This window comes from Neofelis nebulosa, chromosome 9, assembly GCF_028018385.1.
Source record: "Neofelis nebulosa isolate mNeoNeb1 chromosome 9, mNeoNeb1.pri, whole genome shotgun sequence".
Classification (NCBI taxonomy): Eukaryota; Metazoa; Chordata; class Mammalia; order Carnivora; family Felidae; genus Neofelis; species Neofelis nebulosa.
In genome coordinates this window covers 81,839,344-81,859,590 of record NC_080790.1, presented here as the reverse complement: position 1 = coordinate 81,859,590, position 20,247 = coordinate 81,839,344, and the positions used below count along the sequence as shown (strand labels likewise).

Here is a 20,247-nt window from a genome sequence, read left to right as displayed (position 1 = left end):
CATCACTTCTGCAAATTATATAGAATCTATGTAAATGGGGTCATACTGTAGATGCTGTTTATTTTCTTAATTATTTTTTATTTTTTATTTTTTTGAAAGAGGGAGAGCACAAATGTGAGCAGGGGAGAGGCATAGAGAGAGGGAGAGAGAGGATCCCCAGCAGGCTCCAAGCTGTCAGTGCAGAGCCCAGCACAGGGCTCGATTCCATGAACCATGCGATCATGACCTGAATGGAAACCAAGAGTCTGATGCCCAACCAACTGAGCCACCCAGGCACCCCTGTAGATACTGTTTCTAACCTGCTTTCTCAATATTGTGGACATCATTTTATGTTTGCAGGGATCCCTTGAAGCAGAAAGGTTAGTTATTGTTTCCATTTTACAGATGTCAGGATGTGATATGGAGGAGTGTGTCTAAGGTCACACAGCTAATAAGCCAAGAGTTCGTATTCCTTACTTTGAGCATAGTGCTAATTATATCAGACAAAGTTAAAGAACTCTTATGTAATGTGGCAAAGAAAAACAAAATTTTTTTTGAGAGAGAAAACATGAGTGGAAGAGGGGCAGAGTAGAGGAGAGAGAGAATCCCAAGCCAGCTCCAAGCTGAGCACAGAACCCGTTGTGGGGCTTGATCTCATGACTGTGAGATCATGACCTGAGTCAAAATCAAGAGTCAGATGCTTAACTGACTGAACCACCCAGGCGCCCCACAAAGAAAATTTTTTATCTTTGTACAGTGGAATTTCCCTTCTCCTAGAATTTTGGGGTATGACATACATTCATCAGTATTTTTAAACATTGTGATTTGGCTGCCTTCTTGCTTTACTGGATGTTACAGCCAAGAATCGGGGTTTGGTGGGGGTTCCCTGGGGTAGGATCTCTCCCCTAGCTCACCACCATTCTCTGTTGTCTGTACTGATGTGACACTGATGTGCTTCTCTCTGGCGATACTTTACTTAGATTTTTTTTATTTAGAAGGATTTTTTTTTTTTTTAATTTAAGAGAGAGAGTGTGTGCATGAGAGGGGGAAGGGCACAGGGAGAGGGAGAGAGAGAATTTCAAGCAGGTTCCACACTGTCACTGTGAGCCCAATGCAGGGCTTGATCCCATGAACTGTAAGATCATGACTTGAGTTGAAACCAAGAGTTGGACACTTAACTGCGTCACCCAGGTGCCCCTGGATTTGTTTTTTAAAGGTAATAATAGTTAATGATTATTCAGCACTTACTATATGCCCGCACAGATCTAAATTTTTTTAAAGCTTTTTTGAGCTATACTTCATACATTTAATTCATAATATAATTCATACAATTCACCCTGTTAAAGTGTCCATTCAGTGGTTTTTTAGTCTGTTCACAGAGCTGTGCAACCATCACCACAATTGATTTAGAACATTTTTTTTTTTTTTAATTTTTTTTTCAACGTTTTTTATTTATTTTTGGGACAGAGAGAGACAGAGCATGAACAGGGGAGGGGCAGAGAGAGAGGGAGACACAGAATTGGAAACAGGCTCCAGGCTCCGAGCCATCAGCCCAGAGCCTGACGCGGGGCTCGAACTCACAGACCGCGAGATCGTGACCTGGCTGAAGTCGGACGCTTAACCGACTGCGCCACCCAGGCGCCCCAATTTAGAACATTTTCTTCACCCCAAGAAGAAACCCTGTACTCATGAGTAGTCACTCCCCACTTCTCCCTTTATCCCCAGCCCTAAGCAATCACTAATCTATTTTCTGTGGTTATGAGTTTTGCCCATTCTGGAAATCCCATATAAATGCAATCAGGCAGTGTGTAGTCTTTTGTATCTGTAAGGTTTTCAGGGTTCACCCATGTTGTAGCATGTGTCTGTACTTTTGCTTTGTGTGGCCGAGTAATATTCCATGGTGTGGCCCTGTCATGTTGTGTTTATCCATTTATCAGTTGATGGACATTTGGGTTGTTGCCAGTTCTCGGCTATTATGAATAATGCTGCTGTGAACACGCGTGTACAGGGTTTTCAGCAGATATACGTTTTCAGTTCTCTTGGGTGTATACCTAGGCGGGGAATTGCAGGGTCTTATGGTAACTCCATGTTGAGCCTTTTGAGAAACAGCCAGACTGTTGCCCAAAGTGGCTGCACGTTCCCACCAGCAGTGTGTGAAGGTGTCAGTTTCTCCACATCCTTGTCAACCCTTGTTGTTATCTGACTTTTGGATACTGGATTTTTCATTGTTTTATGGTAATTCACAATGTTACTCAAACCAGGAAGGAAGGTCTGTGAGTTTGTCGTAATACTTTTGCGCAGGGGCAGCCCCTTCTGCCTTGAGTACGCGTTCCAAAGTTTGGCTGTGAAGTGGGGTGCACGCTAATGACCCACGCAGGACCTGGAGGGGCTCAGCACCTTTTGGCATCCACTTCAATATCCGGCTATGCCAGTGAGTGGTTTCACAGGGTTTTTCTTTGTACTCCAGTGTGTTCAGTCACCATTCCTGCCTCTTCTTCTTCTCCTCTGTCCCTCCTTCGCCAGGGACCTTGAAGCCAGAGCACAGAATGAGTTCTTTCGGGCTTTCTTCAGGCTGCCGAGGCAAGAGAAGCTGCACGCAGTTGTGGACTGTTCGCTGTGGACGCCGTTCAGTCGCTGTCACACCGTCGGGCGGATGTTCACATCTGACCGTTACATCTGCTTCGCCAGCAAGGAAGACGGCTGCTGTAATGTCATCCTCCCGCTCAGAGAGGTAGCCGCCCTGGCAGGAGCTTCCCAAGCCCACCTTTTATCCTTGAGCCCATGGTCACTGTGAGACCTGGCACAGGCAGGGGTGCTCAGCCAGCAGGGTTTGGCCAGCTAAACACCGGCCTCTGGAGGGAAGCACGGCCTGAATTTGACCAGTACTCATTTGGTTGTTGTTTTTTCTGTCGTTGCTACAGCCACCTGAAATTTGCATAGAAGTGATTGGTGAGAATAAAACACTCTCACCTCAGGGTTTTTGATAAAGTTCTCATTAGAAAGTACATGCCTAGCAATTATAGCTTTTCCAACAGCCCTTAGGAATGAATCCACCCCTTTCACTCACAAAAATGGGGAAAGCAAAAAAAACAACTGACAAAAAAGTGTCACCTTTTGAAAATGTCAGATTGCTTGGCTTTTATACCCTCCTGGGACTTGAGTTAAACATTTAAAAAGTGTTTCCTTTAATATGGGTCAGGTCCCTTCCTCCTAGAAAATTCTGCAGTTGTGTTCCCGGAAATGCAAGGCAACCTGCGGCCACTTCTGGATCTGATAAGCCCAGTCCTTCGGTTTCAAGGCATGTCTGTTGGGACAGTAACAGCAACTCTTGTTTCACACCAGGACCTCCAAATTCTAAGCACTGCTCTTTGGAAAAACTCAAATTTTTTTCATTTGTGTGATCTCCCTCCATGTCATTTTCTAGCTGTTTTCATTTTGCAAATATTCTTACTTAGGAGTGGAGCAAGAAATCCAAGGGTTGTCTTACGTATGTACTTGTTTTATTGTTGTAACATATATATGACATTGCATTTAGCACTTCAGCCATTTTTTAAAGAAAAATTTTTTAATGTTTATTAATGTTTGTTTTTGAGAGAGAGAGAGAGAGACAAGAGAGACTATGAGCAGGGGAGGGACAGAGAGAGAGAGGGAGATACAGAATCCGAAGCAGGCTCCAGGCTCTGAGCTGTCAGCACAGAGCCCAACATGGGGCTCAAACCCATGAACCATGAGATCGTGACCTGAGCCGAAGTCGGACGCTTAACCAACTGAGCCACCCAGGTGCCCCTCACTTCACCCATGTTTAAGTGTTACGGTGCAGTGGCATTAAATACATCACATTATTGTGTACCCATTACCAGAACTTCTTCATTTTCCCAAACTGAAACTCTGTCTCCATTATGCACTAACTCCCCATCCTCCCTCCCACAGCCCCGGGCAACCACCACTCTACTTTCTTTTTCTGAATGTGATAGCTCTAGTTCCCTCTTGTAAGTGGAATCATACAACACTTGCCTGTTTGTGTCTGGCTTATTTCACTTAGCATAATGTCCTCAAGGTTCATTCCGTGTTGTAGCAGGTGTCAGAATTTCTCTCCTATTTAAGGCTGAGTAATATTCCCTTGTGTGGATAGAGCACATTTTGTTTCTGCGTTCACCTGCTGATGGATACTTGGGTTATTTTGACCTTTTGGCTCTTGTGAATATGCTTGCTGCCTTACCACTTTTTAACCTTTGTATCAGTTTCTTATTGAAGTTACTTGGTTTTACTTTCTAGCACATGATATTTTCTAAATATGTAACTGAAATGCGTGCCCTCCTTTTTCTCTTGCTGCACCTTTGTGTATAATTTTTTTGCAATAGGTGGTGAGCATTGAGAAGATGGAGGACACAAGTCTGCTACCTAATCCTGTCATTGTCAGCATCAGGAGCAAGATGGCCTTCCAGTTCATTGAGCTAAAGGACAGAGATAACTTGGTGGGGAGCCTGCTCGTGAGGCTGCAGCGGGTGCACGCCAACCACCCCGTGCATTATGACACCTCCCAAGATGAAGACATGGTATGATCCTTAGAAACAGTGGGATCCTATAAAATGAGGGTCTCTTTCCTCACCACCTCCAGGGCAGTGATCTCTAAAGGGTGTGCACCTGACACTAATCTACTTGCGTATGAGAGAAGTGTGTAAGAGATGACTGGACCTGTGTACCAGACACTGTATCGCTTCTGATACTCGAGGGATCCTGAGTGGGTGCTACACAGGTCCGAGGGTGCCCCATGCAGATGAGCGGTTGGAGGGGCTAACGGGGCCCCCTGTTCACAGGTTACAGGGATTCATAGGGCACCCCTCAGCAGAGGTGAGTGGATCTGATGGGTACCCCTCCATATGTTAGGTTGGTGGGAGACACCCAAATGGCAAAGGGATTGACAGGGCACCACTCACAGGTTGGAGGGTTTGATTGGGGAATTGACCCGCAGGTTAGTGAACAACCCCCTCACAGGTTGGAAGGGTCAGTGCCCCCCACCTGACTTTGGATGTTATTTGGGGGCAGATGTAACTTGTTAGAAGAGAAGTTACATTGTCCTTAAGGTTGGACAGCTGTAAAACAGACCCGGATCTGCTGGGGCCTTGTATCCTGTTGTTACACGCCCGTCCCTCTCTTGCTTGACCTCTTTTTACCCACGCAGTGAGAGGGAGGAAAGGAGATAGTCTCTCCGTACCGTAGGGTTGTTTTTTGAAGATTGACATCCTCAGTTCTGGAAGCATACAAGAAATGGTGCTTGGCTGGCTCCCTGTTGGACCCATGCTGGGTGTGTGTGAGCAGCCTTACTGGGAAAGCACAATGAGGATCAAATCTGTTGGGTCTAATGTTAGTCTGTTTCCCTTGAGTCATTAATAGGCATGTTTAAGTATGTTATCTTCATGCCTCCAAAGGCAAAACAAAGACTCTTCCATAGGTAAAGCAGTGACTTTCTTCTGGCTCCCTTCCTTTTTTCGTTCCAGCAGACTTCACCTGTGTTTCATTCAACAAGCATGTGCGGTGACCACAAGTTTGGAGATCTTGAAATGGTGTCCTCTCAAAATAGTGAGGAAAGTGAAAAAGAGAAGAGCCCGCGCCTGCACCCCGAGGCCCTGATATCTGTCTTCCAGCAGTCAGGCAGCCAGAGCCCTGACTTGCGAATGGTGGGTGGCATGGCTCTGCCTTCTTGAGCCCCAACCCCGCAGGCCTCAGGAGAGCAGGTGTGGTGCGGGTGGCCGTGCAGCCCCAGTGGCTAGCGCCCCTCCCTCTTCCTCTTTGGCAGTAGTGGGAGGGGGTCAGCTGATTCCAGTTGCCTGGGCACATCTGGATACATGGAGGATGTGGTCAAATGACCAAGGGCAATGACTTTCCTACCTGCCCTATTAAGTGGCTCTTTGACGAAACTCTTGGCCATGTGACCTGTAGAGCCATCAGTGCTGTCCTCTGTGGGTTCTTCCAGATACAGAACAAGTGTTTCTCTTCTTACCCAGTGGTGTCTGTGTGGGTTCCTTTTACAATGTTTCTTGTTTCTCTCCTGGAACAAAAGGTCTCCTATACTGTAGTTTTACTGGACTGAAGATATTTCTATTACATTTATTTATACTCATCCTCTTTGTAGGGAGAATGTAAGGGCAAGGTTACATACAATAGGGTGAATGGGCTAGAAATTGTACTCTTAAAAGATACGATGGCTAGAAGGAAGCTGCGTTGGGACCCATGTGCCAGGGGTATCTATGGATATCTTGCTTAAAAAGCCATCTAGGGATAATTTTTTTTTTAAGTTTATTTATTTTGAGAGAGAGTGTGAGTGCGACAGAGCATGTACGTGCAAGCAGGGTTGGGGCATAGAGAGAGAGAGAGAGAGAGAGAGGGAGAGAGAGAATCCCAAGCAGGCTCCACACTGTCTGCACAGAGCCTGACAAGGGGCTCAAACCACAAAGCATGAGATCATGACCTGAGCTGAAATCAAGAGTCAGATGCTCATCCGATGGAGCTACCCAGACCCCACCATCTACAGATGATTTTAAAGGATTTTTAGTTGCCTAGAGAAATGATATCTTTCTTGTTTCTGATAATGAGAACAATGTAATTTTTTTAGGTTTCAGTTTTTCTTCTGGTTGTGGCAGAGCTCAGGGTAAATTATGATCCCCACCCACCTCTTGCCCTCATTTGCCCTCTGAGCTGACCTGTGTTTCAGCAGCTGGCTTGCTGTCAACATCCTGAGAAGCTTCCCTAACGTCCCCCACTCCCACCCCTCCCTCCTATCTGCTTTGGGTGACTTGAGTGTTTGTACAAACATATTCTTACGATCAACTTTGCCAAGAAAATGGCATTTTATTTGTGTAAACCCTCCTGCTGGGCTCTGAACTCCACAAGGGCTGGTACACTGTTGTTCATCTTTAAATCCTCTGTGCCTGGAAGTGTTTCAAAAATATTTGCTGACCCAGTTGCCCATTACTGTTGGTTCCTCTGTTAACAGAGGCAATATCCCTCTGCTATGCATTCTGGATGGGCTGTAGTGGAAGGTATGGACGGGCTTCTTTGTACATTAACAAAATTTCCATTTGCAGTCCAGGGAGCAGATAAAAATAAGCCTGTGGAATGACCACTTTGTGGAATATGGCAGAACCGTGTGTATGTTTCGCACAGAGAAGATCCGGAAGCTTGTAGCCATGGGGATCCCTGAGTCTTTACGTGGCAAACTCTGGCTGCTTTTCTCAGGTAAGTGTTTCTGGTATTTTGAGGCCAAAAGTTCTTTCTGGAGCAGAACAGGAACAGAGGCCCAGATCTGAACAACGTGTGTGTGCAGGCAAGTCATCCATCTTTAGATTCTTTCTGTGATGTTCGCAGCCCAGAGCTTCAGCACTCTTACTGTGTTACCTGTGGGACCTGGGTCAAGTTGCCTGAGACCCCTGGGCTGCGATGTTCTCCTTGGTCAATGTGAGATCTGGCTGAAGTGACCTCCTCTCTTTTAAAAATAATGCTGAGTCTATACATAGTCCTGAGAATTCTATAAAGAACCTTCTAGAAGGGAAGTATCTCTCTAGGACATGCATTCTGAAATACACTAAACAAACAAAAATCTGTGTATGTTGTTCACTTGCAGTGGCATTCAAATAAATCCCCCAGCATGCTCTTTTTTTTTTTTAACGTTTATTTATTTTTGAGACAGAGACACAGCATGAACGGGGGAAGGGCAGAGAGAGAGGGAAACACAGGATCGGAAGCAGGCCCCAGGCTCCGAGCCATCAGCCCAGAGCCTGACGCGGGGCTCGAACTCATGGACCGCGAGATCGTGACCTGAGCTGAAGTCGGACGCTTAACCGACTGAGCCACCCAGGCGCCCCCCCCATCATACTTTCTATTGGTCCCTTGTCTGTTGAAGACACACAGGGTCCCTAAGAGGTACAATTGTGGACATTTTTTCTTCTGCCCACGTCTTCCTCTTATACCACTTGACCCATTCAGTGATGGCCTTGTCTGGCCTCAGGCCCCAGGTGCTGTTTGGTGACACTCACTGATGGGTGCGCAGAGACAGGGACCAACTTCTCCAGAGACAGGCTGAGCAGGCGTTTGTCTTTCTCTGCATTGAGTGTGGCTGTTTCATCTGGCTCGGTAGAGGAGGTGGGGCCCTGCGGGCAGGAAGGGAAGGCCCTGTTGTCCAGTGGTGTGACTTAGCTGCTCCTTTCAGGGTGCAGCGGGAGGCATGGTGAGGAGGTCCCCTTTCCTTCAGTGGCCTTGCTGCTCTCAGGTCAGCATGGGCCTCCCAGAGGCCGAGCCTGGGCACCTGGACTTTCCCTGTATACTTTTTTTTGTTGTTGTTATAAGTTTATTTTTTTTATTTTGAGAGAGAGAGAGAGAGAGGGAGGGAGGGAGGGAGGGAGGGGCAGAGAGAGATTGAGTTGTGGGCACAGAGAATCCCAAGCAGGCCCCGCACTGTCAGTGCAGAGCTTGATGTGGGGCTCAAACTCACAAACTGAGATCATGACCTGAAGTCGGGAGCTTAACCGACTAAGCCACCCTGGAGCCTCTCCCTGCACATTTCTTATATTCCTCTCTCATGTCAGCCTCATGCTGACTCTCACCCCACCTCACCCTCTGTCTTCCTTCTTCCCAGTCTCTCCCCCAGATAATCAAGCCCATCCCCTCTCCAGCCCTGGGTGCCCAGATGCACATTTCCTGCTTTCTGACCTACTTGCTGGCATTTATTGATAGGTCTGCTGCCACTGCTCACCTTGTCTCACATTCTGAGCCCCACCCCCACCTGTTGCCTTGTTTTTGTAGCTGCCCACCAAAGACAGGCCTTTTTAAAATTAAAAAATGCCTTCTGTATTTTTGTATCTAATAAAAGCAACCCCTACTCAGAGTTGGAAAGAAAACAGAGAGGAACGAGCAAAGAAAGTAACATGACTCATAATCTTACCACCCAATGAGTGACACCTGTTAATGCCACCGGCTTATCGTCTGCCTCTTTAATGAAAATACACACACGTTTTATTTAAAAAAAAAAAAAAAGGCTAGTTCATAAAGGGCTGTCTTTCCTTTCAAGCAGTAGTGTTGACAGATTGCTGTGGTGTTTAGGCTGTTGCGTAATGAGTGACAGCTGTTAGTATTAAGCATTGATGACAGGGGAGTGCCGTAATGGTTGTTTATCAGATGTGATGGGAATCACAGCAGATGGGAGAGTTGAGGAGCGTAATATACTAAACCCAGTCAGAAGTAAAAAACCTTAGCTAGCATTTAAAGGCAGAACTGGGCCCTTTCTGCTTGCCCTGCTCTCCTGGGACCTCCCTGTGTGGGCTGGTCTCAGGACTGGAGCCCCACCTGCCACTAGCGCCCAAGCGGGACCATTGGCTGGAAGCACAGGTGCCCTGGTGCTGGCTGATAAGGGAATGGGATCCTCATGTGTTATGGATGCCTCACCCCTGATGTCATCTGCCTGTCAGAGGCTTGGGTGGGAGGTCAGCAGTAGGTGGGCTATGCTTGGTTGACCTGCACATCGTGATCCCGGCCTCAGACTTTCTTGTTGTTGGCTTGTTGGCTCCTTGATAATTGTGTGATTACTTAAGCATAATTGTACATGTTTCACACATACATGCTCAGTAATTTATTGTTGAGTGAATATATGAAAATTGTGTGTACATCTGTATGTATGAATACACCCACATATCCACTCTTCCTGTTACGAGAGAATACAACTTACTAAAAACATACTAATACAGTTATTTCTAGTATGAGCTGTTTCCCTCTATGTAAGGTTATTCTTAGAAAAGCCACATTATTTCATTTTCTTTCTTTATTTATTTTTGGCAGAAATGAAGTCCTTTTGGTTGTGTGTGGTCTCAAAATATTTTATGTCCCTCAAGTAATGAGACCCCATTGAGGTCTTCCGGCAGGACAAGCCCCCTCCCCATGTCGACTCTATCCTGGTAATCCACCCCCTTGAAAAATTACTTTTAAATTGTCAGATGCCGTAACTGATCTTGCCTCGCATCCCGGTTACTATGGTAATCTGGTGGAGGAGTCCATGGGAAAATGTTGCCTGGTGACAGAGGAGATAGAACGGGACCTGCACCGTTCCTTACCAGAGCACCCCGCCTTCCAAAATGAAACCGGAATTGCTGCTTTGAGGAGAGTCCTGACGGCTTATGCCCACCGGAACCCTAAAATTGGGTACTGCCAGGTGAGGCGTGCAGTGAGGAGCAGTCTTGCGTTGAGTCCATGTCTTGTGTTGATCGGCTGGGCTTCAGCTCCTGGTGTTCTTGGCTGTCTGGTACTGACTGTTCTGTGAGGGCTCTGTGCTTCGTCCCTTCCCTGAAAGAATGTATCAAATAAGGCGGAAGGAATCATCTTCATATAGTCAAACAGGCTGATTACTTGAAATTAGAAACTTTGCTTGGAGCAAAGAGCAGTGCACATGCTGAGTTGCTGTCCACGGTAGGACAGATTGTCTCCACCACCCCTCCAGGCCTCTGCTGTAGGACGGCACTGATAACCCTTCTGTGGAGCTTTATTTTTCTAGATCTCTACAGAAGTTGTGGGGATTATTTTAAAAAATATCAGTGCCGTTTGGGGAGGAAAAAGATGTTTGGGGTCAGTCCCTTTCCTTCAGGAAGCACAAGTGGAGGTAAGATGTCCTCGGAGCAGTTGCTGAGTTTGCTCGGGAAGTTTACTCAGGGATGTGGTAAAGAAGCACAAAATAAAACTCAGTAAATTAAAACACCCGCCCTCCGGCCCCAGCATGAGACGGGGTTAGAGGCGTTTCTGATATTTGAAAATAGAAGACTTTAAACTTTGTTTTCCTGTAAATAAGCAAAATCAGTGTGTGAATGTCTTGTGTGTGTTCGAACATACAGAATGGTTGGATTTGACCTGAGCCTGAGGCTCAGCATTACTAGATGGGGACAGTAACGGGACGATGGCTGGTCACTCAGCCTGGTGTGTCTTGTGGGGACCATGTTGATAACGTGATCATTCCACCTCATGAGTGTCAGTGTGGTTGGGCTGCCCTGGGTCTCTCATCTGCAGTCTGACTTGTGTGGTTTTTAGTGTCTGTGTGCCTTGGTCACTAACTGTCCCCTCCTCTGTGAACCCGAGCAGTCCATGAACATCCTGACCTCTGTTTTGCTGCTGTATGCCAAGGAGGAGGAGGCCTTCTGGCTGTTGGTTGCTGTGTGTGAGCGGATGCTCCCCGACTACTTCAACCACCGAGTCATTGGTAATGTGCCTCCTTCCCCTTCCTCCTCGTCCTCTGTGCTTGGGGAGTAGGGACAGAGCCTGGGCCAAGACATGTGTCATCAGTTCTCAGTAAAAAATCCCCTGTGCTGCTCAGCTGGTCTCTGTAAAAACCCTGCTTGGCTCTTGAATTTGCACAACTAACCGGTGTAATTCTCTGCACTATTCTAGCAAAATGGTGTAGTGAGGTAACCTGAAAAGAAAATTTCTTAGGCTCAGGAAACAAGTTGAAGAGTGAAAACCAGAGAGGTTTTTCCCTGTGGCCTGGAAACGGAGGGTGGTCTTCCTCTCAGTATCCAAGGAGCTCATGCAGACAGATGACCCCTTTCACCCCGAGGACAGGAGGCACATGGAGCCGTGCTGGCGACCCTCGAGGCTGGACCTGAAGGGCACACTTGGAAACGCCCCCGTACCCCCACCACTTGCATACGTTGATAGTGAGAAGGTCCATTTGTTGCTGCTGGGCTCTGGGCAGACCCGTGACCCCACAGCTCACAGGCACACACTTGATGCCTTCTCTTCTTCTTATGGCTGATTTGAACTTGCATTATTTTGTGGTCCAGCACCTCCTAGTGGACAAGTGACAGAAAAATTGCCTCTGCTTGGTGATACTCTTAGATACCCTTTCTGGAGGTGGCCTAATATTAGGGTGGCAGCTGTGAGAACAGAAACCAAAGAACGAATTTGAGACAGAATTTGGCAAAGGACTGGATGTAGGAGCAAGGCAGGAAGAAGATGCTTTCTGAAGACTGGTATCCAAAGAACTGAGGGAATGTGATGACCACTGAGAGAAAAGTGGGGGTTAGCTGGGAAGGAGGTGACCACTTGGTGCCTTTTAGTGGTCTTTCAGTACACTTTAGACTGTCTTTCCTGGTTCCCTTCATGTGCCTGAGTACTCCCCTTTGTACTTTATATTGTGGGAGGCAGTTTAACCTTGTACATGGTAGTACAGATTCATCAGACCTCAGGGACATCGGGAGGCAAGTTGCCAAAGCGGTCATCTGTTGATGGTGTTGCAATGGCACAGTTCATACTCCTCGGTGACCAGCAGACTGTCAGTGATAATGTGCACACTGTGACCACCACCCAGTGCAGGGTGGAGTATTTCCATAACCCACAAAGTTCCCTTCTGCCCCTTCCCCACCTGTGGCAGGATACTGATTTCCATCACCACGGATTAGTTCAACCCATTCTTGAACTTGGTATAAATGTAATGACAGAGAATGTAATCTCTTTTGTGTCTGGCTTCCTTTGTATAACATGAGGTTGTTGGTGCATCAGTAATTTGTTCCTTCCTATTGTCGAGTAGCCCTTCACTATACATTTATACCATGATTTGTTTATCCAGTCACCTGTTAGTAGAGATTTGAGTTGTTTCCAGGTTTTTTATTGTAAGTACAGTTGCAATACACATTCCTGTAGAAGTCTCTTTGTGAATAAAGTTTGTCTGTTTTCTGGAGTATTTACCTAGGAGTAGAATTGCTAGGTCCTAGGTTAGATGTATTTTTAATTTTATAAGAAACTGTTTTTCAAAGCAAGATATTCTGTAGTCACACATCTCACACCAGCAATGTAGAAGTTCTAGCTGCTCCACATCCCTGTTAGTCCTTGGAATTGTCTTTCTAATTTTTGCCATTCTAGTGGGTAAAAAGGGATCTGTCATGGAGGCTTGCCTTTCTTTGATTAAGGATCTTCAACATATTTTTCTGTGCTTCCTGGCCATTTGTTTATTGTCTCCTTTGAAGTGTCTGCTCACATCTTTTGCCTATTTAAAGAAAAAATTGGTTATTGATGACTAAGTTGCAAGAGTTGTTGTTTTGAATACAAGACCTTTGTCAGGTATATGTATTACAAATATTTTCTGAGTTTGCAGTTTGTATTATTATTTTATTGTTTTTTGAAGAACACCAGTCTTTAATTTTCACGAAGTCCAACTTATAACTTTTTCTGTGGCTAGTGCTTTTTTGTGTCCTAAGAAATTTTGCCTTTTTCCTCTATTTTCCTTGAGAAGCTTTATAGTATTAGCTTTTATATTTAGGTCTGTGACACATTTCAGATGTATTTTCTTGTATGATGTGAAGTAGGACTCGAGGTTCCCACCCCCCTCCCCCACACAGGTATCCTCTGATTGAGCATTATTTTGTGAAAATACTATCCCCAATGAATTACCCTAGTCAATGTCAAAAATCAGTTAAGTGTGAGTCCTTTTCTGGACTCCAATTTGGTTTCATTGTTCTGATCATCTCAGATTAGTTTCAGTTTCAGGCTAACTTTAGAAAGTGTGACTCCCTCCCCAACCAAGTCTCCATGGCCTGCCTTTTCCAGGGGCCCAGGTGGACCAGTCAGTCTTTGAGGAGCTCATCAAGGAGCACCTCCCCGAGCTGGCGGAGCACATGAATGACCTCTCAGCCCTAGCGTCCATCTCTCTCTCGTGGTTCCTGACTCTGTTCCTCAGCATTATGCCTCTGGAGAGCGCGGTGAGCGTTGTGGATTGCTTCTTCTACGATGGGATCAAAGCCATTTTCCAGCTGGGGCTGGCCGTGCTGGAAGCCAACGCTGAGGGCCTGTGCAGCAGCAAGGACGATGGCCAGGCCCTCATGGTCCTCAGCAGGTGGGCTCATGGGGGGTGAGGCGGGCAGCCGAGGGCTCTGCCAGACAGATGATGGGTAAAGGCAGCAGCAGGTGCCCAGGCAGGGCCGTCATTGTGGAATTTTTCCTTCCACTCTGCCACTTGTCATCTTATCAGGTGGCACCGTTGGCTGTGTGTGGTGAAAAGCGCCATCTTCCCCACTCCTCTCCAGCTACTGAGAGGGTACAGGAGGAGAGTGGGCTCTCAGTGCTTTTCTCTGAGGAGATACACACTCAGAGTGGCCTTGAATGGGGCAGGTGGGCACTAGGAAATGGTGGTCTCAGGCAGCTAGCTGGAGGTTTCAGACATTTGATGTGCAGGGGCTGGTGTGTTACAGTGAAAGAAAATCCCCATGAGGCTGAGGACTGGAACCTGGGTTTCTTGGAGCTGAGGGCAAGGCGAAAGAAAGATGAGAGTTTCCTTTTCAGAACGCTGTGGAAGCTTACAATTGCACGTATGCACAGAAGTTTGTATTGACTTCCAGAGAGTTCCCGATCTCTGCAAACCCACCCATGGAGCCCAGATCAGCAAGTCTGGCATTAGGGATGTCTCCTTTTCTCTAAAGGAGCACAGTGGTTGATACCTTGCCCTCCTCCCAGTGTTTGAAGACAAATGAACTCTGTTTGAAAATGCTCTGAGATGTCTCACGGCCCCTGTGAAGGTAGTGGGTGTGGTGTGGTGCTCAGGTGAGAGGGGAAACCAGTGCTTCAAAGGTGGGTTGTGTGCTCAGGTTTCTAGATCACATTAAGAATGAGGACAGCCCTGGACCCTCAGTCGGCAGCCACCATGCCTTTTTCTCTGATGACCAGGAGCCTTACCCTGTGACTGACATTGCTGACCTGATCCGGGACTCCTATGAGGTAACTGGACCTGGCCCCATCCCCACCCTCACCCTCTTGGAAACTTTCTCAGAGGTGGGTTTTGAGGGAGGTTCCCTGACTACTACTACTTTCTTCTGTTTGTATGCAAAAAGGGATTCTGTGCATGAGTGACTCTGTTTCTCTGCAGAAATTTGGAGACCAGTCTGTGGAGCAGATTGAGCACCTGCGCTGTAAGCACAGGATCAGGGTTCTCCAAGGCCATGAAGATACCACAAAGCAGAATGTGGTGAGTCAAGGGTTATCAGAATGGCAGTCAGGCACTAACCTGGGCTCTGGTCTCCTGTTGGTCTCATAAGAATGCCAGCTTTTGGGGTGCCTGCCTGGCTCAGTCAGAAGAGCCTGCGACTCTTGATCTCAGGGTCATGAGTTCAAGCCCCACATTAGGTGTAGAGATTACTAAAAATAAATACATAAACTTAATGCCAGCTTTGTGCCCACCCCCCATTGAATTAGAATGACCTGGTATAGAAACAGCAGAGGTTCTCAAGTCAGACTGTGAGCAGTTTAACCACCGTGAGCCCCAGCTTACCCGGTTGTAAAATGAGGATACTAATACCCAGCATCCAGGATTAAATGAAGTCCGATATATAAAATGCCTAGCACAGAAGGCCTGCAGTGTTCGTTGTTATTCAGGAGGAACTTCCTGCCCAAGCCCCGTCTTTGCTCGAGTTTGACTTCTGTCAGAACCTACACATTTGTCCTGAGGCACTGATGTGTGAATTGGAAAGGTTGAGGGTAAACACCTTGAGAAAGTTACCATATGGTGATCTTTGCGTCAGAGAGGAACAGGCTGCTCCGGTAGACAGGACTGGCGCCTGGCGTCCCCTCGCCCCCCTACAAGCAAGAAGAGCCCCCTGTTCCTCCGATCCTCCTAGGTGCAGGCACAGAACTCACTCCATTGCTGTTCATTCTTCTTTCAAGCTCCGCGTTGTTACCCCAGAAGTCTCCATTCTTCCTGAAGACCTGGAAGAACTCTATGACTTATTCAAGGTAGGAAACTCTGGGCAAATGGGGGAGTGAAAGGCCAAGCCCATGTTGTCGGCCTGCCGGGGTGGGTGGGTGAGCATGTGGAAGCTGCGGAGTCTGCCACGCACCTGTTCAGTGGCAGCAGAGGCCGGAGCTGCCCCACTTGCTGGCTCCATCTTCTCCTCGCCTGCCTGCGGCTCACACACGAGAGCTGTGCTCTGCTGAGGGCCTTGGGTACCGGTAACCCGTTCTTCACGGTTCTCCATGGAGTTCTCAGGCCTGAGTACGTGGAACAGTGACCATTACTATCATCACCACCTCCTATGCTTTGTAATGACTCCTACTCCCATCTGTAATACATGTCGACATATTTTGATATTTGGCTTTATAGAGCATGCTACTTTATACTTGACTTGCCCTTGATACTCTTACTAGCACTTTTCCATGTTGCCACGTAGTCTTACTCATTTTAAAATGACCTTAGAGTCTATCATTGGCGATACTAAATATACTAAACCGTATTTCTAATATTTGGATATTGAGGTAGATATCCAGATCTTGCTACTTAAATCACCCAGCAAAGAAAATTTTCCATAACCCTGCTAGAACTGTCCTTGCTTGAAACAGCAGATGAAAATGGGGAAGACAGGCAGGATTTAGGTGACCCACACCTGACACTATGGCAGTGAAGGGGGAGAAAGAAAGGACAGTTGGAGAAAGCAAGTCTGGAGTCTGGCTTCCAGAACCCTTCCTGGTGGGGACTCTGAGCTGCTGTCCTTCCTGAACTCAGATTGTCAAACTGATGGAAATAGTACTAAGCTACACGTCAGGTGCTTCTAAGCAGAGCAGTAGAGGTGGTCTGAACCTTGTGCACATCTGTCGTCGCATATTTGCCTGCAGTCACTGAAATGGCTGTTGGCCTAGAGTCCTGGCACCCTCGTTCCTAGTGAGCAGGATGTATAGGGAGGACTTCTCAGATCTGTGTCTTCTGTGAACATCCCCTGTCTTCAAGTTTGATAGTTTCCTCTGTTGAGAAGAGAAAATATGAAGTCAAAGGTTACTGGTGTCCCAAGCCCCCACCTCTCTTCGACTTTCGAGGAGGAAAAATAGGGAATACTAGAAACATAAAGACAGGTAGACAAGTGTGTTGTTTAGCGTGAAAGTATTTCGTTTATTTAAGGCTAACTGTTCTCAGTCTAAGACCTGACACAAATCTGAATTTCTATAATTTAAAAGATTGGTTTAAATGAGTAAAATTCATTAAGTACTAGCCATGTTCATCTTTAATACAAAGAGTATTTAAAGAAGGTAGAGCTGTTTTCCTATTTCTGTCTTTCCTGTGAACGATGTGTTTGGTATTTAATGAAATTTTATTTGTAGTTAGCTTTCCAACTCTTAGGACTAACTACAAATAGAAACTTAAGAACTATAAATACAAAATATTTTTTTAAGATACACTTCCAAAGGAAATTGCAGGAAAATAGCATGATAATCCTGGTGTCTGATTGCGTTGTACAGCACTTTTATGTACTCGCTCCAGTGCTTCTGGGCCCAGAGTCTGCATGTGCCCCACCACGTAAGAGCCCTGTCAGACTGTCCTTTCTCTCCATGCTTCTGGCCTTCTCTGAATTCCCTTGGCTTTCATAGCCTGACGTCATGTGTCCTAATACTTGCCTAAGTACTGTGTGGGGTATAATGTTCTCTGGTTGGGTTTTACATACACCTCTGGTCTTTTCAGTCAGAATTTCATTTTCTCAGGGAAAGGTTCACATAGAGATACCCTTCCATTGCTTTATAAATACGTGATAGGTTATTAATAAGGAGACTGTTCCATAACTTCACTGCATCCTTCCCTAAGCCTGGAATGAATGGGCATGATCCTTCTGTGTTAACAAGCAGTGGCTCTGACCGTCTTCATTACATACTCTTTCCTATTCAAGATGAACCATGTGGTTGATACTTAATGAAATCTATTTTTATTGGTAATTTAAAGCAGTTTTTTAAGGTTTGAATGCAATTTTTTTCTTTTAGTTTTATTGATATGACCAGCATCCAGCACTGTAAGTTTAAAGCATGCAGCATGATGACTTGACTTACGTATATTGTCAGGTGATTACTACAGTAAGCTTAAGAATTTTTTTTTCCTTGTGATGAGAACTTTGGGATCCACTCTCTTAGCAACTTTCAAGTATACCATATAGCCCTTAACTATAGTCGTCATGTCATACATTACATCCCTAGTGCTTCTTATAACTGGAAATTTGTACCTTCTGGCCACTTCACCCAGTTCCCCCACTCCTCACCCCAGCCTTGGAGAACCACAAGTCTGATTTCTTTTTCCGAGTTTGGCGTTTTGTTTTTAGATTCCACATAAGATTGAGATCAATACAATATTTTTCTTTTTTTTCCTGCCTGATTTATTTCACTTAGCATAATGCCTTCATGGTCCATCCGTGTTGTAAAGCAGTCTTTCAAATTATATAAATTCAGATTTGTGATGTCTGTCTCCTATTCTCTCAAATTGAGAATAGTATCATTAATCTTACCCCAGTAAGATGTGAACAATACAAACTTGGTGTCACAGAATATTTCTGGAAACACCAAAGACCTGAAAAACAGTTATTTATGTATTCCATAAACCTGCTGTTATTAATGATCTGTTAAATTCATTCACTCTTGAATGAATTATCAGCCTGTTTAATAATATTTGGGGGCACCTGGGTAGCTCAGTTGGTTAAGTGTATGGCTTTTAATTTTGGCTCAGGTCATGATCTCCTGATTTGTGGGTTTGAGCCCCATAGTGGGCTTTGTACTGGCAGCATAGAGTCTGCTTGAGATTCTCCCTCCCCCCCCCCTCTGCCCACCCCCCCACCCCACCTTGCTCTTGCTCTTTCTTACTCAAAATAAATTTTTTAAAGTTTATTTGGTCTCTTTAATATTTTGCTTGCTTCCACATTCTGGTTAAGACTTATTTTCAACTTTTAATTAAAAATCACAAAACAAAGAAAATAAAATTATACCTATTCTTCCCATAAAAAAAAAGAAGAAACTTTTAAGCAAAAATGAAAGGGTCTCATCCTGTCTCCACCTGCAGTCCTACCCTTGTACAGGTAATTCCTATTAACAAATTGGTGAGTATCTTTCCTGATTTTTTTTCCCCTTTTATACTATGTCTCTCTCTCTCTCTCTCTCTCTCTCTCTCTCTCTCACACACACACACACACACACACACACACACACACATTTTTTTCCGCACATAACAGATTATGCTACATGTTAGCCTGCAGTTTTTTTTATCATGGATATTTTTATAGATAATATATACAGATCTTTTCTCATGTAAAAAATAGCTGTACAGTTTCAGGGCACATGGGTGGCTCAGTTTAGCGTCCCACCAGCTCAGGTCATGATCTCACAGTTCGTGAGTGCGAGCCCCACATTGGGCTCCGTGCTGACAGCTCAGAGTCTGGAACCTGTTTCAGAGTCTGTGTCTCCCTCTCTCCCCCTCCCCCACTCACACTGTCTCTGTCTCTCTCAAACATAAATAAAAACATTAAAAAATTTTTTAAAATAGCTGTACAGTGTCACCGTAGGGTTGAACCATAATTTACTTAACCATTTACCTATCGAGAGGCATTGAAGTTTCCAGTTTTTTGCTGCTTTATAAACTGCTGCCCTGAGCAATCTGTGCCTTTATCTGGACACCGGTGCTGCAGTTTCTGTAGGATGAGTTCCTCAGGGATACACAAACCAAACTGTAGCCTGTATTGCTAAAGTGTTTTTGATTTTTTCAAAATTCAGTTCCATTAATGAGGTCCAACAGTGCCAAGTCCTTGGTTTGCTTATTGTAATTGTTTTCTTGGCAGGATTCTGTGGGTGTTTAGCATCACAGGATGCACAAATGTACATGTAATTTCATAGTATGTTTGGGGCTTTTAGGAATGGAAATTCATTAGACCTTTGTTTCACACTGAAAAGTTCCTGTGGCATCTTTCACAATTCTACAAAGACTATTTGAAGAATTCGGCTGCCAACCAACACAACAGTAAAATTAGAAATGGCATTTTGGTTTTCATCCAAGGATATGTGCTTGCGTATTACAGCATCCACACTTGTGTCTGTGCCACTCTTACAGGTGGAGGGCAGTGAAATTGTGAAGAACCCTGCAGTCACTGGGAGCCATTTCTATGAGTCGAGATGCCCCAGGAGGTGATTTAGTATGGGTGTAAAAGATGGTCCTAAAGAGGCGAGCCTCAGGGACAGGGTCAGTTTTGATTGCTGTAGTTGTTGGTATAGTCCTAAGACTTTGAGTCCCTTTTTTTTTTTTCCTCTGGTTTTTTTGAATTGTTAATATAGTCATTTGGTTCAAAATTCAAAACCTGTAAGCAAATATGCAGTAAAAGGACTTGGTTCTACATTGGGGTCCCCACCCGTTTCCCTCCTGACAGGCAACCCATGCTACTGGTTTCTGCTGTATTCTGTAGACTTGTTTAGTTAGCGCTTTGTCGTTTTCAGGTGTGATTTTATGAGACAATAGAATAA

General features: G+C 45.5%; 1 protein-coding gene across 7 annotated transcripts in view; it reads left to right on the top strand.

The window, feature by feature from the left end:
- Positions 1–20,247, top strand: part of TBC1D8 (TBC1 domain family member 8) — a 118,449-nt gene that overhangs the window by 82,359 nt on the left and 15,843 nt on the right. For 5 of the 7 annotated variants that reach the window (XM_058684460.1, XM_058684466.1, XM_058684462.1 and 2 more), the window contains 10 exons: positions 2,503–2,710; positions 4,341–4,535; positions 5,478–5,657; positions 7,065–7,215; positions 9,963–10,177; positions 11,095–11,212; positions 13,555–13,840; positions 14,589–14,718; positions 14,867–14,965; positions 15,661–15,729. In XM_058684460.1, coding sequence (XP_058540443.1) covers positions 2,503–2,710; positions 4,341–4,535; positions 5,478–5,657; positions 7,065–7,215; positions 9,963–10,177; positions 11,095–11,212; positions 13,555–13,840; positions 14,589–14,718; positions 14,867–14,965; positions 15,661–15,729 — 1,651 coding nt within the window. The remainder of the gene's footprint in view (positions 1–2,502; positions 2,711–4,340; positions 4,536–5,477; positions 5,658–7,064; positions 7,216–9,962; positions 10,178–11,094; positions 11,213–13,554; positions 13,841–14,588; positions 14,719–14,866; positions 14,966–15,660; positions 15,730–20,247) is intronic. The other 2 variants (XM_058684463.1, XM_058684461.1) reach the window with 1 other exon arrangement.